Source organism: Mirounga leonina, unplaced genomic scaffold, assembly GCF_011800145.1.
Source record: "Mirounga leonina isolate KUSES-001 unplaced genomic scaffold, KU_Mleo_1.0 Mir_173, whole genome shotgun sequence".
Lineage (NCBI taxonomy): Eukaryota > Metazoa > Chordata > Mammalia > Carnivora > Phocidae > Mirounga > Mirounga leonina.
In genome coordinates, this window is record NW_023270447.1 from 51499685 (window position 1) to 51526038 (window position 26354).

General features: G+C 41.6%; 2 protein-coding genes across 4 annotated transcripts in view; both read left to right on the plus strand.

Annotated features, from left to right (window-relative positions):
* YIPF1 (Yip1 domain family member 1) overlaps positions 1–8506 on the plus strand; it is a 36579-nt gene extending 28073 nt beyond the window's left edge. For all 3 annotated transcript variants that reach the window (XM_035018507.1, XM_035018505.1, XM_035018508.1), the window contains one exon: positions 7982–8506. In XM_035018507.1, the coding sequence (XP_034874398.1) occupies positions 7982–8095 (114 nt within the window). In that variant the 3' untranslated portion in view covers positions 8096–8506. The remainder of the gene's footprint in view (positions 1–7981) is intronic.
* A 6250-nt stretch (positions 8507–14756) lies between these two features.
* The window catches only part of NDC1 (NDC1 transmembrane nucleoporin), a 42842-nt gene continuing 31244 nt past the window's right edge, over positions 14757–26354 (plus strand). Inside the window, exons 1-5 of the mRNA XM_035018513.1 lie at positions 14757–14994; positions 16356–16476; positions 18635–18736; positions 21156–21330; positions 22841–22979. Coding sequence (XP_034874404.1) covers positions 14938–14994; positions 16356–16476; positions 18635–18736; positions 21156–21330; positions 22841–22979 — 594 coding nt within the window. The 5' untranslated portion in view covers positions 14757–14937. The remainder of the gene's footprint in view (positions 14995–16355; positions 16477–18634; positions 18737–21155; positions 21331–22840; positions 22980–26354) is intronic.

The following is a 26354-nucleotide window of genomic DNA, read 5'->3' on the forward strand; positions in this document are numbered from 1 at the left end:
TTGGAGGGCTTAGCCTGCCATGGATTACTGGGAGAACATTCACCCCTTCTCTCCCTGGAAACTCAGGATCATAGAGGAGCCTCCAATGACTTGTTTTCAGGGACTACCCCTATATAAATCATTAAGATATTATAGAGAATATCTGGCTTGCTTCTTCCGTCCTTTCCTTCCTTTTTTAAAATTGACTTACCACCTGAGGGCCAATGCCATTTCTTCTCTGAGCCAAGACCCTGGGGAAGCCTGGAAACTGTATCTTGGGAGTCTTACTTTGGCTTGTGGGATGGAGTATCTGAAAGACGGCATTCATATTGGGGCTGCCCTCCCAGGGGCGGTGACAAGTGGGTCTGTCTGGAGGAGGGTGGCCAGCAGGTAATTATATTGCAGTGTGATAGGGCTTTAATAAGAGATGAGCAAAGGGCTTTAGGAGATTCCTTTGTAATTAAAAAACCCTCCTGATTTGGTACACAGGGTTTATGTGCAATTATCCTTTCACTCACTCATGTTAAGAGTGTTCACTTTATAAGCCAAAGCTACAAACCCTTTTTACTATGTTTATACACATCAATTCTTTTATTCTGAAATCAGTTTTAACTCAATGCTGTAATCCTCTTTAACAAAGCATCCAGACTGTGACTTTCCACCATGGCTAATGCTGTTTTCCACCAGCTCCTTCTTCTTGTCCACACCATGTCTGAGATGTCCCTGCCCAGAGCATCCAGTTTTAGTTCTGTCAATTTTCTTCTTGGTTCTCTGTCTTTGAAGTCAATTGGGAGAACCTGGGTTGGAGAGTGGGTCAGCTCAGTAACTTTTTTTTTTTAAAGATTTTATTTATTTATTTGAGAGAGAGAAAGCACAAGCAGGGGGAGCAGGAGGGGCAGAGGGAGAAGCAGACTCCCCGCTGAGCAAGGAGCCCGATGTGGGGCTCGATCCCAGGACCCTGGGATCATGACCTGAGCCGAAGGCAGATGCTTAACCGACTAAGCCACCCAGGCACCCAACACAGTAACTTTTTATTCTTTTTTTTTTTTTAAAGATTTTATTTATTTATTTGAGAGAGAGAATGAGAGACAGATAGCATGAGAGGGGGGAGGGTCAGAGGGAGAAGCAGACTCCCCGCTGAGCACAGAGCCCGATGCAGGACTCGATCCCAGGACCCTGGGATCATGACCTGAGCCGAAGGCAGATGCTTAACCGACTGAGCCACCCAGGCGCCCAACACAGTAACTTTTTATTCTTGCTTAAACTTATTTAGTGCAAAGTTTTTACACACAGGCAAAAGTAGAGTGAATAGTATAAAGAGTCTCCATGTACCCATTGCTTACTTTGCACAGTTGTCAACTCATGGCCAACTTTATTTCATCCATACCTGTATGTGTGTGTCTTAGCACATCTAAGACATCCTGTTATTTGATCCATAAATATTTAAATTCTGGATCTATAAAAGACACTTTCAAAAACATAACCGTAATACCATAGTCACACCTAAAAAACAATGTATCTCCTTAATACAGGCATACCTCGTTTTATTGAGCTTTGCTTACTGCGCTCCACAGATACTGTGTTTTTTACAAATTGAAGGTCTGTGGTAGCCCTTTGTTGAGCCAAGTCTATCAGCACCATTTTCTCAGAAGCACTTGCTCACTTTGTGTCTCTGTGTCACATTTTGGTAATTCTTGCAATATTTTAAACTTTTTCATTGTTATTATGTTTGTTACGGTGATCTGTGATCACTGATCTTTGGTGTTACTGTTGTAATTATTTTGGGGCACTGCAATTTGCACCCATATGAGATGGTAAACTTAATAAATGTTATATGTGTTCTTATCGCTCCACTGACTGACCATTCCCCTATCTCTCTCCCTCTCCTTGGGCTTCCCTATTAAAAACATCATAATATTGAAATTAGGCCAATTAATAGCCCAACAATGACCTCTGAGTGTTCAAATAAAGAGTCATGCATCTGTCACTTTAAACCAAAAGCTAGAAATGACTAAGCTTAGTGAGGAAGGCATGTCAAAAGCCAAGACGGACTGAAAGCTAGGCCTCTTGCACCAAACAACCAAGTTGTGAAAGCAAAGGAGGAGTTCTTGGAGGAAATTGAAAGTGCTACTCCAGTGAACACACGAATGATAAGAAAGTCAGCCAGCCTTACTGCTGAGGTGGAGAAAGTGTGAGTGGTCTGGATAGAAGAGCAAACCAGCCACCACATCCTCTTCAGCCAAAGCCTGACCCAGAGCAAGGTCCTCGCTCTCGTCTACTCTGTGAAGGCTGAGAGAGGTGAGGAGGCTGCAGAAGGAAAGTTGGAAGCAGCAGAGGTGGGTTCATGAGGTTTAGGGAAAGAAGCCGCCTTCATAATGTGGAAGTACCAAGGTGAAGCAGCCACCTGGGTGTAGACGCTGCAGCAGGTGATCCGGAAGCTCTGGCTCAGATCGCTCATGACAGTGGCTACACTAAACAACAGATTTTCAGTGTAGACGGAACAGCCTTCTATTGAAGAAGATGCCATCTAGGACTTCCATAGCTAGAGAGGAGAAGTCAGTGCCTGGGCTTCAAAGCCTCAAAGGACAGGCTGACTCTCTTGTGAGGGGCTAATGCAGCTCGTGACTTTAAGTTGAAGCCAGTGCTCATTTACCATTCATAAAACCCCAGGACTCTCAAGAATTACGCTAAATCTATACTTTCTGTGCTCTGTAAACGGAACAAGAAAGCCTGGATGATAACACATCTGTTTACAGCATAATTTACTGAATATTTTAAGACCCCTGTTGAGACCTTACCAGAAAAAAAGATTCCTTTCAAAATGTTACTGCTCGTTGACAATACATCTGGTCACCCAAGAGCTCTGATGGAGATGAACGAGATAAATGTTTTCATGCCTGCTAACACAGCATCCGTTCTATAGCCCAGGGATCAAGGAGTCATTTCAACTTTCAAATCTGACTAGTAAACACATTTCCTAAGGCTGCAAGCGCCATAGATAGTGATTCTTCTGGTGGCTCTGGGCAAAGTAAACTGAAAACCTTCTGGAAAGGATTAGCCATTTTAGAAGAACATTTGTGATTCATGGGAAGAGGTCAAGATAGCAACATGAGCAGGAGTTTGGAAGAAGCTGATTCCAACCCTCATGGGCAACTTAGAAGGGGTTCCAGACTTCAGGGGAGGAAGTGACTGCAGATGGGGTGGAAGGAGCAAAAGATCTAGAAGTGGAGCCTGCAGGGGGGACTGCGTGGCTGCCATCTCAGGATAAAACTTGAGTGGGTGCGGAGTTGCTTCTTATGAATGAACAAAGAAAGTGGTTTCTTGAGATGGAATATACTCCTGGTGAAGATGCCATGAAGGTGGTGGAAAGACAACAAAGGATTTGCAATATCACAGAAACTTAGTGATAAAGCAGCAGCAGGGTCTGAGAGGACTGACTCCAATTTTGAAAGAAGTTCTGCTGTAGGTAAAATGCTATCAAACAGCACCGCGTCCTACAGAGCAATTGTATGTGAAAATAATCAATCCATGTGGCAAACCTCATTGCAGCCTTATCAGAAATTGCTGCAGCCACTCCAGCCTTCAGCACCCACCACCCTGATCCATCGGCAGCCATCAACATCGAGGCAGGAACCTCCCCCAGTAAAAAGATTATGACTCACTGGAAGCTCAGATGATGCTTAACATTTTTTAGCAATAACGATTTTTTAATTAAAATATGTACATTTTGGGATGCCTGGGTGGCTCAGTCGGTTAAGCATATGCCTTCGTCTCAGGTCATGATCCCAGGGTACTGGGATCGAGTCCCCCACATCAGGCTCCCTGCTCAGTGGGGAGCCTGCTTCTCCTGCCCCTCCCCCCCCCCGTTCATGCTCTCTCACACTCTCTCTCTGACAAATAAATAAAATATTTTTTTTAAAAGTATGTACATTTTTTAGACATAATGCTATTGCACACTTAGTAGACTACAGTACAGTGTGAACATAACTTTTATATGCCCTGGCAAACCAAGAAGTTCATTTGATTCACTTTATTGTGGTATCCACTTTATCGCTGTGGTCTGGAATGTCTCCACCATCTCTCTGAGGCATCATATATACTTCAGTGTTTGAATTTCATCTTGGAGTTTGTTGCTGTATCTCTTAAATGTGTTTTAAATGATAGATTCCCACTCCATTCCCCCCCTTCCCTTTACCATGTATTTGCTTAAGAATTGTTTATCCTATAGCTTCTCGCTGTCTGGATTTTGCCGATTGTATTTCTATGGTGTTGTTTATCATGTTGCTCTGCCTTTGTTTTCTGTAAACTGGTGGTGTATCTAAAGGTTTGATCAGATTCAGCATTGGTTGGTTGGTTGGTTTTGGCAAGACTACTTGATATGTGGTGTTAAATGCTTTCAGCCATAAACTCATGCTGTGTAATTATCTCTTACTTTTTGATATTAAAAGTAATTAAGCAATGCCTACATCTGTTAAATCATTAGGGTTTTCAAAATGGTGATATTTCAATTCTATCTTTGCTTCCTTGTTTATTAATTAGAATACTTCTTTCATAAAAACTTCCCTTTATCTACTATTTGGCTCTCCAGTGACATAGTTTCTGTAGAAAAGCAGCATAAATGATTCTTTTCCTTTTTTTTTCACCTATTTTCAAAATAGTAGTTGGTTTATTAGCATTCGACAGCAATGGCCAGTTAGTTTCAGTCCATCCCAAGTATTATGCTTACCAATACTCAAGTTGTCCCTTTGGCTAATGGGAACCTCTTCAAATTGGCCCGAGTCCTGTTGGCACGGCCCTAAGAGTCTCTGATACTGTCTTGTTATCTGTTACAACAAAATTTTCCAGGCTTTTCCAGGCTCATTTTGAACATTTCCTGTCTCAGACCCAGACTGAGTCATTTCTCGGAGTCTTGGTTCTGTTCAGTGGGGAGATAGTAATACCAGGTCACAATCTGGGTGCTAGTGGTGCTTATTGCCATTGGCTTGGTTGTTGTTTACAGGCCTTTTCACTGTTCAGAGTCAGGAAATGTGTTGTGTGCTTGATTGTTGTTTTTTTTTATGATTTTATTTATTGATTTGAGAGAGAGAGATAGCAAGAGAGTGCACGAGTGGGGAAGCAGCAGAGGGAGAGAGGGAGAAGCAGGCTCCCCGCTGAGCAGGGAGCCCGACGCGGGGCTTGATCCCAGGACCCTGGGACCATGACCTAAGCCGAAGGTAGACACTCAGCAGATGCTCAGCCGACTGAGCCACCCAGGCGCCCCATCTTGATTCATTTTTTAAAGGAGATACATTGTGAGTTCATACTCATACTTTCAATTCTTATTTAGCACCACAGAGTTTTTTCTAAATTGCTTTAATCTTATATCTGTATCTCCTTTCCCACTTGCTGAGGATCTCACTTTTCAACAATACCAGCAGTGATAGAATTGGACTATCACATTAGTACTTAATTGTTTTATCCGGGCACTCGCAACAGTCCAATAATAACAGCAACAGCACTCCCATTAATTACTGGAAACACTGATTTAAAACCTTTTAAGGCTTTTTTTTTTTTTTTTTTTTTTTTAAGGTTTTTAAGTTCTGGAATTCCCTTTCCTAGCTTGTCTACTTGGAAGCCCACTCTTTATTCTTCAGGACCCACTTCAGATAGCCTGTCTTTGGGGAAGTTTAGATTACTTACTCCTCTATGCTCTCCTACAGCTCTGTATGTTCCTCTGTTAGGGCAAATCTCTTATTCACTGTGACATAGACTGAGAATTCCTAGAGAGTAGAGATTTATTGACCAGTATACCCGCAGCATCCAGCAGGCTTTGGGGAAAGCTTGATTTTGAACAAGTGACAGTTGATAGACATGTCACATGCACACATGCTCGGTGAGTTTGCCAGGTGACCTGAGCACTTTTTACTTGTTCATTTATTGAGGGCCTATCCTTGGCTACCGTTGGCTGGGTGACTTAGGTGAACAGTGGAGATAGGTTCTTACCCTCCCAGATTTTACACCCAATTTTCTATCTCAGGCATCAGACTAGAAGGCCCTGCTAAATTAAAGAGAGAATCCTAACTTGGGGAACTTTGGATTGGAACACCCCCAATCAGGCTTAGGTGCAGGGTTGCCACCACAAAGGAGGTGCAGGGCAGACCTGGGTCTCAGTGGGGCCACCCGAGGTGGGGAGCCCGAAGTGGCCAGGAATCGGGTCATAGGTGGGGAAGGGGCGAGGGAGCTCTGGCTGATGGTGGCGTTATGGACCAAGTCTGGCATAAAGGGCAATTATCTTACTTGCCACCCTGTGGCCTAAGCCCCAGGAATTCCCCTGAGAATTACAGGCTACCTACTGAAAGTTGGCAGCAGGGCAAGGGAAATTTTCTGTCTTGAATCCCTCCTCTAGTCTTGACATTAATTTGGAACAGAGAGAGAGATGAGAGAAAAAGAGCATGTTTATGAAAATAAATTCTTTAGTGCCTGCCCTATGGGCTCGTTTGTCCCTACCTTTATTTAGCATTTCAGAAGCCCGAGCTAATGTTTACCAGAAGGCCAAGCAGGACTTCAAGTTCTTCCAGTCCAGCAAATCACAGCATTCATGCTTCTCTAGCCACTTTTCACAGATACATTGTTGGCAACGTTTCCCTTTTCTAGAGCTGGGACATTGAGGCAGATACCCCTGCCTTAGCCCCACCTTCCTAGTTGTGATCCTGCCCCCATGGTAGTAGGAAGCCTGGCACATTCTCTTAGGTTGGAGGCCATTTATTAGGAAATGGCCTCTCTGCGAAATTTCTTAATCCCCGCCCTGGATATAACTATATCTCTAGCACCTTTTTCCAAATTCCCATCTATTACAAATCCCCAACTAGGTGTACCAACAGATGATTCAAATTCATTATGTCCAAAACTAAACTCATCTCCCCCACAACCAGATGCTCCTTATATTTTCCTGCTTCCGTGAATGGCACTACCATCCACACTGCCTCTGACTTCAGACTAGGTTAGATTCTGTATTACACTGTCTCACAGTACCTCACGTTTGTAATTACATAAGTAATCTGTTATGTATTGTTTACCCTGGAGTTTCCACTGCCAGACTGTGTAACTTTCTTGAAAGTTGGGATCATGGGCGCCTTATTCATCACTGAACCCAGTGCCCAACACATCTGTTGGATGAGTCCTTAATCACTATTTGTTGGATTAATTAAGAAATCTACCCAGTCACCCTAGAAACCTCATCATCAGTGTAGAATCCTCCTTCTTACCTTCCATATCTTATCTATCAGTACGACTTGTCTATTCTAGCCCTGAAATATTTCTCAGATCTGTCTTATTAGTACAGATGCCTGATGTTCCTGGTGTTCAGGATCCAATCATCTCACATTCAGACTGTGATAATAACTTGATGGGTTTCTCTCTCTTTTCTTTTCCTTCTTCCAATCCATCCTATGCGTAGCCAAAGCAGTTTTCAAACAATTATAAAACTGTGTCACTCCTCTACTTAAGAACTTTCTCTTCTTTCTTTCTTTCTCTTTTTTTGGCCTCCAATTGTCTAAAAGACAAAATCTAAACTCCCTGGATTGCCAGGATCGATCCCTAATCTGTTTTTTCTACCTCATATCCTGCCATTGTCCCCTGCATAACCTCATGTTTCAACAACCACAAACAGCTCTCCAGTTCTCAAATCTTTTTATATCCCTCCATATTTACTTTATTCCCCCTCTAGCACCTAACATAGCTGTCACAAAGAAGAGAGAGAAAGAAGCATGTGTGAAGATAGCTTTGGGATCTGGCAGAGAAAAATCACTGGGTTTCCAAAGAATTAGAGGAAAACTTTTTAAAATGTCATCTCCCCTCCAATAATAAATCTTCCTGCAGTTGGTAAATCAGGGCTCAAGGCTGTCTGGTATTGAAGCTCTACCTCTGAACATAAATACCCTGTCCTACAGTTTAGATCCTTTCTGAATGGGCGGGGGGGGGGGGGGGGATCTTTTTCTTAAAAGTTACTCTTTTTGTTTTTCAGTTCTCTTTTCTGTATTTTGGAGTGGTTCTTCTGGACATGGCATCTACTGCAGGAAAGCAGAATGACCAAGCCAGCAGGAAAACTGATGGAATGGCACCACCCTCTGGCAGCTAAAGGTGCCACGCTGAAGTCTAATCACCTAATTTAACAATGATTAAATGTTGTTCAGTCCATGTGTCTTTCAGCTCTTCTTTCTCACCTGTCAGTTATTGTTGGAACTGTACACCGATTTGGAACAAAATACAGGGGAACGTGGTAGGTGTGCCTGCCATTTGCCTCTCGTTGTCCTGTGATGCCCTTAATACGTGAAATGGATCCATCCTAACGTCTGATGACTTTCTTCTGAATCGTATACAGATGTTCCTCTGAGGTGATCCTCTTCTCTCCAAATGCTTGCCATCCTAAACTGGCGAAACTGTATGAACTTTGGTTTGGATTCATTGGGAGCCTGAACATTTGTCTGTGGTGACTTGACACTGGGCAACCGAACCTAATTGTTGCAAAATAAATACCTCATAGAATGTCTGTCTGCATTTCATGACTTTGACCTCGAGTTCCTCCTTGATGTTGTATCTTTAGCAGGCTGGAAGCTGCTGTGAATCTTGATTTATTTAATGCGATAGCTGTTGGGGTGTGGGGGTTAAAATAGACATCGGCATTTTTCCTCATGTAAGTATGGAACAGAGGGTTGAAAGAACATGCTCACTTACAAACTATTTTGACACAGAGATTTTAGAAATTTTTTTAAGGGCACTTTGAGTGCCTCTTCAACTTGGCCTGACTCCTGGCTAGAGTGCATTAAAAGGAGAAACCAGTGATGCCTCAAAGATACTTTGTTATATTTTTTATTCAAAATGCGTGCCATCTGGGAGGCTGAGCTTCTGCCAGGTCAGGATTGCTGATCCCCTACTGTTTCTGTTGTCCTCTTCAGGCTGGGAATTTCCAGTGTATTTCTGAGACAGCAAGACACATGTGGACTTAGAAGGCTGATCACACCGAAAAAGGAAGAGGCACACAAATTCAGGCTACCGTGAGCTTAAGGTCAAGTTGGCAAACCTCCCATCAAATGCAGAGTATCCTCCCCTCCGTTAATTTACTTAACAAATATAGGTTGTGCACCTACTAAGTGCTGGTCAGCATTCTAGGTGGTGGGGCTGGGGCAGTGAACAGAACAGACCAGGTCCCTGATCCCGGGGATCCTACAATCACAAAATCACTGCTGGGGGGTTGCCAGCCTCAGCCTCTCCAAGGCCGCCGTCTCCTCCTGGGACAAGTCCTTTCGCTGCTTGGTCTGAGCTCTACCCCTGGGCCTCTCAGATCTAGTCTGATCTTTCTTCCCTTTGTTGACTTCAGATGTTTGAAAACAGCTGTTCTGCGCCCCCTGAGTCTTTTCCAGCTAAGTGTTTCTTTTGTCTTCAAGGACTCTTCAGAGAACTTGGTGTCTATACCTTCCAGACACCCTCTGAGCTGGCACCCTGGTGCTCTTTCGTTAATACTTAACTACTGCTGCCCAAGGCAGTGATTCTTACACATGTGGGTCCTGTGAATGCCTGGTACAGTCTGCAACCTCCCCTTCCTAGGTCTCACCAAAAGTGGCAGGATTTTTCTCCAATAAAGAAGAGAAGGATACTATGAAATTATATATATATATATATGAACCTCTGCTACAGTTTCTTACAGAGCTGCTAAGAGGCTTGCTATTTCCTGGGTGATAAGAATGTCTGACATAGCTCCCAATTTCCTGGGTAGTGGAGCATTTTTTTTTTTTTTTTTTTTCTAATGAGGTGACTCTTGGGGGCCTCTGGATGGGGCTGGTCACCAGGAAGACCAAGCCATGATTAGAAGCTTGGAACTTTTAGCCCCACTCCCCATTCTTTGGAGAGAGGTGAGGGACTGGAAATGGAGGTAATAATCAATCAGGCCTATAGGATGAAGCCTCCATAAAAATCCCAAAAGAACAGGGTTTAGAGAGCTTCCATGTTGGTAAATACATCCACCTGCCAGGAGGGTGGTGCATCCCCAACTCCAAGAGAGACAGAAGCTCCTGCACCTGGGACCCTTCTAGACCTTGCCGCATGTATCTCTCTACCTGGCTGTTCATTTATATCCTTTAAAACATCCTTTGTAATAAATCAGCAATAGTGAGTAAACTGTTTTGCTGGGTTCTGGGAACAAATTATCAAACCCAGGGAAGGGGCCTTGGGAGCCTCTAATTTGTAGCCAAGTCAGACAGAAATCATGGATAACCTGGGGACCCACTACTTGCAATTGGCGTCTGAAGCAGGGGGCAGTCTTCGGGGACTGTGCCCTTACCCTCTGGGTTTTGCTCTACCTCCAGGCAGTTAGTGTCAGAATTGCTTGGTGTGGAAGATCCACATATCTGGTCACAGAAGTGGTGTTAAGTGTTAAAGTGAAGGAAAGCAATGAGTTTTTCCCAGGCACATATAAAAATCCACATTTGAGGGGGAATTTAGTTACTACTGAGTACTTGTGTGGTGTGACTGGTAAAGTTTTCCCCCAAAAATGTTTAGAGATTCTTTAATACAGTGGTCAGGATTTAATTTTTAAGTAAGGATTTTAGATACAACCAGCATCATAAATTAGTACCATCATCTTATAAAAAGAGAGGCCATTATAATATCAAATAATCTGGAAGGACATAATGTCAGTACTAAAAACTTGAATAAATATAGCTTTCTGGAAAGCTGACTACTCTGTTCATTTTTTCTCCTGGGAGCACTGCCCACACACACCAGCCTAGGTGCACAGCCTGAGCACTTTGCCCTCTGGGGGGCGGGGGTTGTGGTCAGGGGCTTTGGCCCCACCTTACCATCACCCCAGCTTTGTTCTTAGGCAAGTCTACATTTCTAGTCCAGCTTCCTTCTTTTGAAGGCCTCCTAATGGAGCTAAGGGGTGAGGGCCTAACCATGGCCTCTCTCAGGTGCCTTTGCTGAGACCAACCTACTGGGGGTCCTTGAAGATGTCTTTTCCACTCTGACCCAGTATTCAGTACTCTTTCACCGGTAGCCCCTCCCCCCTCCTCCTAGCCTCCTGAGCTATAAAATGGCAGGAGATTTTTGTTTAGGGATCCTTTGGTGGTAAGACTGTGCCCACATCTGCACCAATGCATGTGACCCTTGCCTGGCACTGTGCCAAGGGGAAAAATGGAACATTAGGGGGGCCAGTGCTTTCTCCTATTTAGTATCTTGCTTATAGCATCACAGTAACTGATTAAAGACTTGACTGTAACTTTTCATGTTCACGACTCAGACACCTGGCAGCTCAGCTCTCTCCAGCTCAGTTCCGCTTTTGACAGGCAGGAAGAAGGGAAAGGGCAAAAGGGGTTGGCCAGTTGAATTGACCTGGCTTTTAATGTGTTTTCTCCCAAACCCCATCTAATGTCTTATGCTTCTATCTTATTGGTCAGAACTATACCACATGGTCATCCCTAGCTGCAAGGGAGGCTGGGAAATGCTCTTTAGCTGGGCACACTGCCACCCTGAATGAAACCAGAATGGGTTTTAGATAGATAACTATTACATCTTGGAACCCCTGCTTTTAGAAAAGTTAATGGATGGTGGTTTTTCCATTGTCAGTTTGATTTCACTGGTTGGCATATAAAGATTTAAGGGGCGCCTGGGTGGCTCAGTCATTTAAGCATCAGATTCTTGCTCTCAGCTCAGGTCTTGATCTTATGGTCATGAGTTCAAGCCCCTCATGGGCTACACAGTGGGCATGGAGCCTACTTAAAAAAGAAAAAAAAAAAAGATTTAAGAGAAAAGAGTTCTGGAAAGATGGCAGTGGCATTTTTGAATCTCTTCAACTTCCTCCATAAAAATAGAGCATCTGGGATAGCAAAACCAAAAACATGCAGACAACATCTACAACAAACTTGGGTGACAGGATATCACCACAAACCCCAAAATTCAAGCAGGTGGAAACCACTAGCCACTCAAAGACTTGCATAGTATCAGCACTTTTGTGGAAAGAAGCAAAGGAAGCAGCTGAGTGTCTGAGAAATCTAAAAAGAGAGAATCCCAAAATAGCCAAGAGGTACTCCCTAGAAAGTACAATGGGCCAATAGGAGGAAAGCAGCTGGATTTGGGGGCAGTTTTGTACAACCCCGTTTGCAGCTGATGAGTGCAAGGGGTCCGAAGTAAGGTCTGAAGAAGTTGGACTCTGAAAACCAGCCAAAGTATCTTTCCAGGACACCAGAGTAGAAACTGCAGGGAATAGAATACAGATAGAGCAGGCCAGGGATATTTGGGGCAAAGAAAAGGGAAGTCAGATGAAAGTGGGGGAAGGGCACAGAGCCAGGAGATCTCAGAAAGCTTGAAGCCGTATTTTTGAACACTTCATGAAAACAGAAAAAGAAGCTGTAGAGTCTCGAATTTAGCAAAGCTGTCCTAACTCACCCCTCCTTCCTAAATGTGCAGGAAGACTAATTTCATATAAAAATGAGCAGCAGAAAGGACTGCAATCAAACCTCATAATGAAGTTATTATAAGAAAAATGAAAACATGGAGCAGAATAATCTCCCTAATGATATGAAAACATTCCGGAAAGACATGTCCATGAAACCAGCTGAAAACTATAACTTAAGATTTCAAAATAAACTAAAGTAAATTAAGGAAATAATACAAGCTCCTGCTCAACAGCAATGGTGTAGTTCTAATTGCGGTACCGGCGTTCCCCTCCTCTCCCCCCCCCCAACCCCGCCCCAGCAGCCCCACATCATGTGTGTGCTCTGGGGCTCTAATGTAGAGGGAGTAGCACCTTCATGATATTTGGATAATAACTCCCTTCTCCCTTTTGCTACTACAACCCTATTCTTTCTCTCCTATGGCCTTTCAGCCCTTTGAATACTTTTGTTATCAATTCCCTGTGTTCAATTCCTCCTCGAATTAGATAACAAAGTTTGTTGTCCTGAATAGACACTTTCTGATGCAGTTACTTCCATTCATTCTTCTGTTCATTTAACAAACATTTATTGACTATCTCCTAATGTTAGAGCATTTTGGAAACAATGATAAACAACATAGACAAAGTCTCTGTCCATGGGAAACTTATGTGCTAGTTAGGATTCAGACAATAAATAAGTAGTTACACACGATGATTTCAGAATGTGATAAGTGCTCTAAAAATAAATGTGGTGCAAACAATAATTGTCTCCGTTGTGTAAATGAAGTCAGGAGGTATGGGCAGGTAGCCTAGGACTGGTATAGTTGCTCCTAGTAATCAAGTTTACTTTGAGCACAGTACTTGATTTTGCCTGGAGCGTGACACATCCGAATTCTATGCAGCTGGATGAAGGAAGGGATTAAGAAGGGGCAAAGAACGTGGCTAGCTCTTTTTTAAGGGGAGTTTCTGGGACGCTACCATGCAATAGTTTGATTACATTTTATTGGCCTGAACTCATCAGTCACCTAGCTCCACCTAGCGTCAAGGGAGACTAGGAAATGTACCACATGCCCAGTTAAAAATTGGGGAATTCTATTTCTAAGAAGTAGGGGAGAATAGATATGCTGGGCAACTAAACAAAGTAAACTGACTGCAAGTAACCGGGGTGTGTTTAAGGACACTCATTTAGAATGATTCTTTTTTTTTTTTTTTTGGTTTGAATTTTATTATTTTATTATTTTTTTAATGGAGAAGTGATACGGTCACATTCTCGTTACCTCTTACCCATATTTCAGTAACTTCCTAGTTCCAGCCTTCCAAGCTTCTTCTATAGAATGATTCTTTATCATCTTTCTCCACCACCAGATAGAAGGTTTCTTCTTGGCAGAGACTTGATCTACCTTTGTATTCCCAGTTGTTCTGCAGGGCTTCAGACATGATTGGTATTAACATGTTTTTGGAAATGAATATAATCTTAAAGCAAATCAGGAAACCATTATTAGCAAACATTACAAAGCTCTATGTGTGATCAATTTCTTTCACTAGACTGAGTTTCTCCAGAATCAGTAAATCACTGAATCTCTCTGTCTTTCCAGAGTACTGAATGTTGACTGTGGTATGTAATTGGGCATTAAAAGGTGTTAGCAAGATGCCTCCAGGGATCTAACTGAGGGCTAATGCAATCAGAGAGGACTTCATTAAGTGGGACTTGGGTCGGTAAAAATCTTTTTCCTTACCAGCAGGAAATTAATGATAATCAGTATTTGTATAGTATTTATCATATCTTCGCAACATCACTGGATGCCATCTTTGTTTTTATCCTTATTTTCTAGATGAAGAAATCGAAGCTCAGAGAGGGTCAAGACATCCATTTAGCTAGAGGCAGAGCTGGAACTAGGAACCAGATCTAAGGAAACCAAAAGCACCTTTATAAAGATTTTGTTCCATTTCGGTAAAATCAGTGAGTACCTCTGTGGAGAGGGCCACGACAGTCTTTGATTTCACTTTCAAGCAGTCGATAAAGAAAATTGGGAGAAATAAGGACCGATCATTTTGCCAGAGCTAATGTAAAATTCTATCAATGGACACTGTTAACGCTTACCGGCTTTATAAAAGACTACGATTCCCAGCATGCCACAAGGTACCTCTGGGAGGACTTCCATTCCCAGCATGCTGTACTTTGGAACTCTGAGTCCCAGAATGCAACGCTCCCTTGCTCCCAGAGCGTCGTCGAGACTACAGTTCCCAGCATGCAGTGCCGCCCCCAGTTTCTGGCGTCCCGCTGGACCCCGCTTCGGAGAGACCTTTTGGACTCCAGAGGGCGGGTCCTGAAATCCCAGTCTCCTTTGGGGGACGTGTCCGCGGGCCAGTTCTGGCGCGTTGGGCCTGTCCAGACGAAGCCTCGAAGGGATTGGTTGGGGCCTGCCCCGGGCTTCCCTCAGGCAGCGTTTGAGGCAGCCCCAACAGGGTCCTCCTGGGGCCTTTCTCCCTTTGAACTGCGGTGGCGGGCGGGCGCACTGTCTCCTGCACCCCTCAGAGCCGGGGCCGCCATCACCATGGCCACGGCTGCGAGTCGGCCCTGCGACGGCGGGTCGCGGGACATCTTGTGGCGCGTGAGTGCAGCGCGCACTATGGCGCGCCCTCGGCCCGCAGCTGGAGTCGGGCCTGGCGGGCGGGCGGGCGGGCGCTCGCGGGCGCGCTGGTTGGCGGAGGGCCGGCTTCTGGGTAGCGTGGGGAGCGCGTGGGGAGGGGGCGACCAGAGGGACCGATTGATTACAGGGATGCGGGGGGTGTCCCGAGTGGAATCTGATTGCGGGGTGGGCGGGGCGGGCTAGGGAGAGCTGGTTACTCGTGTGTGCTAGCCGGACATCCTGAGTGTAAACTTGTCATGGGGTGGGACAGGAGTCCTGAGTGGAGGCTGCTTAGAATGACAGGGATGACCTGCACGGGAACTGGGGCAGGGATGGTCAAGAGTTTTATGCAAGGGTGGTGTACCTGGTAGGTGCAAAATAAATAGCTTGTTGACTACTTGGAGTAGGAAGTGGGAAAGAATGTCTAGAATTGGAAAGAGTGTGGTGTGGCCTTAGCAGAGGCTGTATCCCAAGCTAAAAATTTTGAGTCCTTAAGTCTTGCCTGTTCTTTACCACCTATATTATCAATTACTGATGTCCTGTAGATGTACTTCAGGAAATATGACTGCAGTTTTTGGGGGGTTTTTTTGGTTTTGTTTTTTCTCCTTTTTTCCTTTCCCATTGCCACTGCCTTCCTTCAGACACTGACTGTAAACTTTGGCTTTGGGCAGTTGTGGTAGACTGCCCCCTAATTGTCTCTTGTGTGGGTCTTGCCTCCTCTGATCCATCTCCATCATAGGCACCTTACAAACCCAAGAGTATTTTACCTTCCAAAATGTAAATCCGATTAAAGTAAAGCACTTTCATGCTTCAGACCCCTCAGTACCTCTTCTTTACTCACTTAATCAGCAGTGTATCTTGTGTCTCTAAGTGGTAGACACTGGTGATTCACACATGAATACAATGCAGTAATTGCCCAATAACTGCCATAGCTAATAATTGCGAACACAATTATGGTATACAGATGATCCCTATAAAATGTATACACCTTTTAGATATTGACATATCAATCAATTAAACCTAAAGAGAGAAGTCTAAGTTGCTGTAAAATACAGTTGTAAAACTAAGACAATACCTCTCCTTCCTTAAAGTGTGATATTTAATGTAGCATCTGACGCTGGACTAAATGCAAGCATCAGTTCACTGATAACACAAGATTTGGTAGTTGTATGCAATGTTATTAATAGGAGTAACCATTGGGGTTTATATATAGCTGCACGGACTATGATCTGGGTGTAAATACTAGTGATTAACATCCCATATGAAAAGATAGGATTTGCATAACTGAAATAACTGAAGTAGTGTGACTTCCTGATTGAGGGATTTTGTTTGTTTAATTATAGGTTTTGGGCTGGAGGATAGTTGCAAGTATTATCTGGTCAGTGCTGCTTCTACCCATCTGTACCACAGTATTTATAATCTTCAGCAGCATTGATTTATTTCATCCTATTCGGTGGCTCTCTGGTAAGTAGTACTCAGTTTGGGGAAATCAAATTTACAGGACCCGTTTCTCAACATAAAAGTTGTGTTATGTTTCAAGCCACCCAGGTGCCCCTCAAATAATTTTTTAATCACTGCCTATATTGATAGGCATGGCAAAACGTTCACCTTGAGGTAACCTTAAGGCATTCCTTTTATAGATCATCTTTTCACTATATAATTATAAGATTAGTAAACCTGTCAGAGATCTGTATTATCACATGAACAAAAAGATTATTAGAAGACCACATAAATGAAAACTTGCCTTAATTTTTGTTTATGTGTTTGTCTTTTTTGATTGCTTTTTTGACATTTTCTTTTTAAGGACCAGAACTGTTTCCTTTATCTATTTAAAAATTTGGAATAGAAAATATGACATCTTTTTAGAAAACCTGTCTGAAATTAAGACTACTTCATTTCTGTATTGTGGCTAATAAGAAAAAGGTGAGAAGAGAGAGAAGAGGAAGGAGTTAAAGACTAAGAAACATAGATGTAAACACAAAGACTGATGAGGAGGAAAAGCTTGGAGCAGACTAAATGTTTCTCAAAAATCCATGGACATGAAAATAAAATTAAATTTATTAAACTATGATCATGTTAATTAATAATAACCTCCAAATTATTGCCATGTACTGCATGCCACATACCATTCTAAGCATCTTAGTATATTGTTATCCTTCCTACAACCCTATATAATAAAGAGGTATTATCCCTGCTTTATAAATGAGGAGGCTGACGCTCAGGTTATAGAAGTCTGTGCAGAGACACACAGTCAGTCAGTAACTGAACCAGGATTTGAACATTGGTCTCTGACTTCAAAGCCTGTTTTTCCACATACCACACTGGAATTAGAGAGAAGTGTTGCCAGAGTAGGTTTTGAACTCTAAAGTTCTGCCTAAAGCTAAGAAGCACATATACTCTTGAAATTCTTTTTATTTCCCTTTCCACAACAATAATAGAATAAAGAATTATAGTCATGTTAAGTTTCTTATTGAGACGTCTCAATCACTTCTTGAATGGGACCTACGGGGCAGATAAAATTAAGCCATAAGCCAGCACGGGGATGGCAGGTATTTCTGTAACCACCTTCTCTGAGTCTGGATCACTCATTGATCTTGGCGGTCTGGTCACAAGCTTGGAATATTCAGTACTGAAATCTAGAACCATTACCAATTGTTCAGATTTGGCATTTAAGAAAAAACTTTTTGCCATTTCATGGGCCAGCGTTTTTTAATCCTAATAATACTTTCTCTCCAGATTGGATTTGATTTATGCCATTTTTCTCATCAAATGTTACTCATCTCCTTCAACTTTTGCTTCAAAGTCTTTTTAGAGAAATTGTACTCTTTCCTTACTTATTTCCAGTCACATGAATCGGTTCTTTCATTCTCTTAGTTCAGTATAATGTTGGGGTTTAATTGTGAATCCTTAACAAAAACTCTTTATTAATTTTGGTGAATAAATTATACTCTTAAAAGTTATTGATTTCATTATTAAGCTTTAGTCTCTTCAGAAAATGTATTTCCTTGCTGTTTTTATTTCTCTTATTTATGTTTTTAGGTGTAACATAAGTATATATGTTAAACTTGGCCAGATTTTTTAAATGGAATATTGCTTGTTGAACTACTCTAAAATGTGAATATATTAGTGTTTTACAAGGATATCATGATTTTTTTGTTTTTTTAATTCAGCATTTAAATGATTTATGGATTATGCTATTTTCAGAAATGTTACTCATTTAGCTATAGGAGCTAATTGCATTTGTTAAGAAGAGATCTGAAAAATATTTACATTGTAAAAAGAAGCCTTGTCGGTGTATTACTAAATGTGGTACTTCTCTGTTTCACATGAGGAAAGACATTTGCATATGGTAGTATTTTGTCTGATGTTAACATCTGGGTCCTCTAAAAGAAATTCTAGTATAATTTTAAAGGACCCAGAGCTTGGTCCAAATAACTCACACTGTAGTTCTTGAGTTGATGTCCTGTAGGACCTGTCAGCAGTGTATGAGTAAATTCTTGAAGAAAAGATAACTTTTAAAATGAAAGTTACAGTTGTGGTTCAAACCCTTTTTCTATTGCAATATACTAATCATGACTACATGACTGAATGAACTTACTAATTCATCTCTCTTATGTTTTAGATTCTTTCAGTGATCTGTATAGTTCCTATGTAATCTTTTACCTCCTGCTGCTGTCAGTGGTAGAAGTAATAATAAGTATTTTTAATGTGGAGTTCTATGCAGGTGAGTTTTCAAATGTTAATCATCATAAAAATATGTGAATTTATATTCTTAGTGGCAGGCTCAATGCATTTTGTATGTGGGTGTGTATAATAGGCTTGTTTTGTGTCAGCTTAAAATGTGTATACAGAATCATTTGCTTTGCATGTTTTAACTAAAAATTTATTTGAAGGTTAATTTCTCTCTGTTTAAAAAATATCTAGAGCTCTTAGGACAGATATTGTATGATTTCACTTATATAGGAGGTTCCTAGAGTCGTCTAATTCATAAAGACAGAAAATAGAATGGTGGTGGCCACAGGCTGGGGGGGGAGGGGATGGGGAGCTGTTTGATGGGCACAGAGTTGCAGGTGAGGTGGTGGGAAAGTCTTGAGGTACATGGTGGTGATGGTTAGACAACAATGAGTATACTTATGCCACAGATCTATATGCTTAAAGATGGTTAAAATGGGGGAAAAAAATGGTTAACATAGCAAACTTTACTTATGTGTGTTTTACCACAATAAAAAAAAATTTAGACCTTTTAATAGTTCACAGCTGCTGTTAAGGCTGTGACTCAGCAGATGTATTATAAAAATAACTCCTTTATAGGGTAGGAGATCAGGACCAGATGATTTCTGAGGTCCTTTTCAAATATAAAAGTCTATAATTCTGTAGTTTAAAAAAACAACAACTGTATGTTTTGCCTTGAGAGAATCACCTGCTAGATTCCAGAGCTTGTTCTTTTTCCCGTTTCTCTTTTTACTTTTTGTGCCTTTTCTGATTCCTGTGTCTATCCTTGTGGTACAGTCAGAAGCTTCTTCTGACACTTCTTTTTTGACTGTAACATCATTCCTCTTTTTAGCTCTTCAGTAGTTGCTTCTTAGAGTTGGTATAAAATTTCCAGTCCTACTCTGGATGTTATAACACATACCCTTTTCCTTTGCTTTCCTAATCTCTCACTCCTAGCTGTTGGATCTCTTTTTCTGTTCAAGCCATATACAGATCTCCTTGGCTTATAGCACGTGTTCTTTTATATGGTCCCATGTACCTAGGTCATCTTGATGTAGATGCCACACTAGGGCTTTCCATCCTGTCATTCTTAAAGTCTGATTAGTCACTTTGGCTCATTCCTTCAACAAGCATTCTATGTGCTGTGCATGGTGTGGGGATAAGACATAAGTATTATGGTCCCAGTTATCCCTAGAGGATCACAATTAATGAGGAGACAGAGTAAACATCAAATATATTCAATTACAATAGACTGGATAGTATGGGAATATATAGGAGCACCATTTACCCAGCATGGGAAGCTTCCTGGAGGAGGTGATGCTTAAAGGATGAATTGTATTAATTCGAGAAGGAAGATGATGATCCAGGGAAGAGGATAGCACATAAAAAGGCTTAGAGACACGAGAAGCTTTGGTATGTTCAGAACATTTTAAATCAGTTGCACACTCGGTAGGTCTCATGGGCATTTCTTGGGGGGAGGGAGAGGTGATAGCAGCCTCTTTCTCAAAGTGTAAAGCACCTAAGCCCTCTCCCTTCACACGAATTTTCCATGTCTCTACAGTCTCTTTACTTGGAATATATTAAAAGAAGAATGTGTATGTGGATAGGTCAGGAAACCCTCTACTAGCTGTTTTCAAAGGTCAACATCCCTCCTATCCACACTCGCCTACCCCAGCACACTTCCAGAAAACTTATTTTGATTATCAGAGAGGTATTAGAAATTCCTATACGAACATTTATTTTGGTATTCAGTGTTGTCATTATTTGCGTAGTTTGTGGTTTATTTTTCACAATTGGACTATATATTGACCAGTTCAAATGCTGAAGTAAAAATAACTTGTCAGAGGACAAGCACTATCTTTTAAAAATTATGATTTCTTCTTTTCTGGCACCTAAGAGAATGGCAGGGTAGACACTATTTGAACTATTCGGAAATTTTAATTAAAAAGAACTGAAAAATGTTAATCCTGCTGTCCTTAGGTTTCATCTCTCAGAATCTTTGGTTTCTCTTTTTCGTGTGCATCTTTTTATATTCAATCTTTTCAAAATCTTTTAACTGCAATTTTTTTTTTTTTTAAAGATTTTATTTATTTATTTGACAGAGAGAGACACAGCGAGAGAGGGAACACAAGCAGGGGGAGTGGGAGAGGGAGAAGCAGGCTCCCCGCAGAGCAGGGAGCCCGATGCAGGACTCGATCCCAGGACTCTGGGATCATGACCTGAGCTGAAGGCAGTCGCTTAACCGACTGAGCCACCCAGGCGCCCTTAACTTCAAATTTTTGAGAATTTTTCTGTACTTTACATTGACTCTGTGTTTCTTCCTCCCCTCTGGAATAGTCGTGCAAGTATGAGAGGGAATAATAGTTCAGGTCCTCTGACTACATTCGCTGCAGTCTAAAGCCTAAAGCCATGGTAATGTGCTTTGTTTACAGTTGTGCCTTCCATTCCCTGCTCCAGACTGGCACTGATAGGGAAGATCATTCACCCTCAGCAGCTCATGCACTCATTTGTCCACGCTGCAATGGGGATGCTGGTGGCTTGGTGTGCTGCGGTGATAACCAAGGGTCAATACAGTTTTCTTGTGGTTCCCTGCACTGGTACTGAGAGGTAATGGTAACTACATTTTTTTCTATAGAACCTTGTCTAGTTACTAAGCCAAAGGTGACCTGGATAGGTAAATAGTTTATGGGCATTCTTTGCTTCCGAGACTTTTATGGAAGTTGCTTTTATACATAACATCAAATGTTTTTGATATTTATGTTTGTTGAATTCAACAGTTTTTTTTTTAAACATTGTCTGTGCAAGGTACTGTGGTAGGTGCTGCTGGATTTATGAGAGGGATTCATGCATAGATTATAGGTCCTTGAGAGTTAAGAACAGGAGGGGAATTAAGCCATGGACACAAACGGATGTGATAGGAGAGAAATAGGAATTTATGTGACATGGGATGTAATAAGAAAGTGAGATGTGCACATAAAACCTGTGGCAGTTCAGGAAGCAGGGAAGATCCCTGGCTTCTTAGAGGAGGTGGCGTTTAGGTTGGGGTTTAAGGAAGGATTGTATGGGAAGAATGAAGGAAAAACTTTAAAATAATTACAACCACCTTCTTCAGTAGAGTACTTTTATAATTTTGAAACTGATACAGTTTTTTGGTGGGGAGAGCACACGCAGGGGCAGGGGGCAGAGAGAGAATCTTAGAGAATCTTGAGCAGAATCTTAGAGAATCTTAAGCAGGCTTCACACCTGGCATGGAGCCCAATGGGGCTCAGTCTCACAACCCTGAGATCATGACCTGAGCCAAAATCAAGAGTCGATTGCTCAACTGACTGAGCCACCTCGGCGCCCCATAAACTGATAACAGTTCTTGAACACATGACATTGATAAAAATTTCAGGTTGACATTCTGACTTTAAAAATAAAAAAAGATTACAGTAGTAATCTTAAGTTCTCTATTTTTTCTTCTTTTTTTTAGATTTTATTTATTTGAGAGAGAGCACGAGTGAGGGGCAGAGGGGCAGAGGGAGAGGGAGAAGCAGACTCCTCACTGAGCAGGGAGCCCATCTCGGGCTCTGTCCTAGGACCGCAGGATCATGACCTGATGCTGAAGGCAGGCACTTAACTGACTGAACCACCCAGGCACCCCTATACTACTGAATATTTAATTTCTTTTTGTCCCCCAGTTACTATTATGTAAGGCAGGTTTTTTTTTTTCCTAATATGATCAATTTTCTTTAGTGGAAAGGGCCCCGTGAGGGATTGCTCAATTATAAGAGACAACACAGAGAGAAGCCCAAAGTGATGGCATCTCTAGCAGGTCCATAACGTTCAGTTCTAGTTCCTCTCTGTCCACATGTAAGCAGCGTTGCTTGCTATCACAGGGGACATTCTTACGTTTACCAGATTTCCAGAGGAAGAGCTAAAGAGTTAGCCTTTAGAGAGGTCAAATTCTCATGCATCAGGGAAAGGGTTTTGTTCATCTTTTGCCCTCACTGAACCTGAAGTGAACCATTTTGTTAGAATTTGGGACATTTCTTAAGTGAGTAAGTCAAAGTTTGAGCCTAAAGCAGTGATACATGTCCCTGACTGTTGAATTAATAACCTAACTTTTTCTCTCCAGTTTAAATAGCCCTGCTGCACAGACCTGCTTAAATGAGTATCACCTTTTTTTTCTACTGGCTGGAGCGTTTATGGGCTACAGCTATAGTCTCCTGTATTTTATTAACAACATGAACTATCTGCCATTTCCCATCATACAGGTAAGATAGCATTTGGGCGCTACCTTATGTCAGCATGTGGCAGATGCAAAATTGCCTGGATGTATGTATATATAACTGGCCTTATCTGATTAATTCAAGATTTGATCAGTAAAACTTAGGACTGAGATCATCAAAATGCCATTTGGAGAGGAGAGATTTGTCTTCATGAGTTTTAGCATATGTGTGAGAGCTATCACTGCCCTTCCCACTGCCACTCTGAGAACACTGCTTTGCCCCACTCTTTCCCTCCCTGCTAGGTAGTGGCAGTTGCTGTGACCTAGCAGGGCTGGGGGAGGAGGATGATGACATTCATGCAGCGTACCTCTGTGCAGCTGCCGGCTTCTTTTTGAACCTAAGAACTCATGGGCTTGAGGATGTGCAAGTAAGTATAGAATGTCAGTTACTGTCTCACATCTTTTCTAGAACGAGGCATGATGTGTATAAATAAAACAGTTTTGACTGGTTTGAGTAGGACAGTTCAGACTATCTTTCAGTTAGGTTTTTAAAGATCTAATCTCGTGGGGAGCCTTCTGTGCAACTAGAACCACCTTCTAAGGCAGGAGAGAGAAAGATCAGTTGAGATTTCTCCTGTGGCATCAAGGTTCTCCCCCAGCTGTTCCCACTCTTCCCGACTGTGTTCTTATTCGCTTCATTCCTGTGCTGTGGCAGGCTGAGGACTGGGCCTTGGAGCAAAACTATTAGAACCAGCCCCTTCCCACTAGGACCCAGTCTGGTGGGGAGGGAGTGACATGTAAACAAACATGTCATGAGAGTATGAGGGTGTGTAGGTTTGGCTTCTGGTTTCACTGAAGTTCCTACCTGCCTTTTGCCTCCATGAGAACAATCTGTTGAAAATTCACGTACTGCAAAGAGGTAGTGCTCACAGAAAAGGAGCTGGCCCTTACCTCCCTGCAAACCATGAGTGTATGAAGAAAGAGTCCCAGTTAGAAATTCTTCACATTTTGAGAAGATGAATTAAAAGCAGAGTATCAGCTTTGCCACTTTAAAATTTTACAAGGAGGAAAAACCCTGAAATTCTATACAGAAATATCCATGCTGAATCATATTTGATCCAAATATAATTAAGAATATAGAGAAGAAAAGTGTTAGAGAAAAATGAGATACCCCAAAATACCTTGCTTCCCCCTGGACCTCATTTGAAAGTGACCATTTGTTTAACATCACAGACATGCAGTAGAGTAAATGTAGGAGCAGACCAGTAATTGATAGTACTAATAAATTGTTCCTACCATGTAATGTCACATTTGTAAAATTTGACTACTAAATTATTTTGTAATTTCTATTGACAAAATTTTAGATTTATTCTTGTATCCCAGAAGTTTCTCTTCTGATGGTAATATTTAGCTTTTACTTCAGGTTTAACTTTGGCAGAAGGTTAACTTCTGACATTTGGCCATTCAGTATTTGGCCAAAATATATTTTGGGGGCCTCTCTTGTAACCGTGAGTGTATAGTATTTGGTCTGCCCGGCTGGGTGCTCTCTCCAGCCTGGGGATGCTTGGAATAGGGGTTTTGTTGGGTGGGTACAGTGGAATAAGGGAGGTCAGGATTTGGGCAGGAGCAGTTGAAATGATGAATCTTTGTGCCCAGGATCATAGTTTTTCATCTATCTCGTTTGTAACTGTGTTTGTTTCCCAGCTGTGTAGATTTACCTTCTCAGAAGATTGAAGGGGAAGGAGGACACCATACCTTAGCTTTCTTTGCTTATCCCTAAGAGCCTGGTGTGCATTGTATGATCTTCCCTTAATGCGCTTTAAGTTGCTAAGGAAAGCAGGATTATCAGGAAATTGTAAGCTTGATGTGAGATCAGGCCTATTTCTTCTTCTGAACCTCCATAAAGTGATATAATGGCAATCGCCATTTACTTTTCTTCTTTAACTGGCCAAGCTGACCAGAGAATGTTAGACCTCAAAATAAGAATTTTTTTACAAGCAATAACAACCATTATTATTAGCATCATCATCATCATCATCATCATTATTTTTGGTGCTGCCTGTCAGCTTTCTTCCTAAGAGTATAGTGGTAACATTTTGATTAAAAAATATTCAAATACTGTAGATAAAATTAAAGTTCCCTTTGGCCATTCTGGGGCCAGTCTCAATCTTTGCCTCAGAGATAATTGTGACCAGTTTAGTGTATATTCTGCTAGGCTCTTTTCTGTACATTTACATATGTAGGACCTATAACATATATCTTGTGGGGTGGAGCTTCCATTAATAGTTTTATATTGTCCTTATTATTCAGTAACTACAGTTTTCATGTAACTATGAAAAATTATATCTTTTTAAAGATCTAATTCTAACCAATTTACCATTAGCCTACTAATTTTTCTTTAAACTAGTCTATAGTTCTAAAACCAATTCCATTGTCTTTATCATATTCTTAATGACAGACTGATAGGGAAAAGCAGAACATTAGCATGGAGTAGAGGACAAAGAAGTGGATGAACATCAAGACAGGGCTTGGCAAGTTCTAGGCCAACAAGACTAAAAGTATTAAATGAGATAAGAATTATAGAGCCTGGCACATAATAAATCCTCAGTAAAGGGTTAGTTTCTAGCCAAATCACAGAAGAAACCCAATAGGGAATTGAAAAACACTTCAGCTACGGAGCAGTAAGAGGGTATATTAGCTATTCTCTGCATATCTACTGAAATGCCTACCTGTTTCCCTAGCCTCTTTGGACCCTTGTGAGTCATGGTTGAGGTGAGAGCTTCAGTAGGAATAGTATAGGAACTATACCCTTTTTATTGGGGGGTCAAGTAAGAAGGTTAGCATCCAATGGCTGCATGGAATTGTGCCATTCCATATCTCAGACTTTGAACATATCCAAATAAACCAGGATACTTGAAGCTGTGTGTTTAGTGACCAAGTATTCATATGGGCTGCTTTTTGGTAAGATGCTGTAGGAGTTCACAGACGTGGTATGAAGATAAAACTTTTACCTATGTATATAATTATTTGCTTTTCTTTAGCTTCTGAATTTTCTTAAAGAAGGATCAGTCGTAATAGAAGCACAAAAGAAGACCAGAATTTGGGAAATTCATCTTTGCTTCATTAAATTTCCTTAGGTTCTTTCCAATAATTTAAAAATATTTTTTCCATTGGCATTTTTGGGGCAGGGAGAGGAGGGGGGCTAATAATCTTTATTTCACAAGAAGTGTAGTTTTATCAGGAAAAAAGCATTTCACATTTTTTCTTAATTGATACTTCTTAGATTGTTAGAATTGAAGGTACTACTCATTTATGCACTGTTTAGCTGGGTCAGCCTTCTTATCGCACAGATAACTGGAGACATGACTTGCTCAGTGCTGCAGAGAGAAGCACTAGAACTCAGGTCTCCTGACTCAGTCTA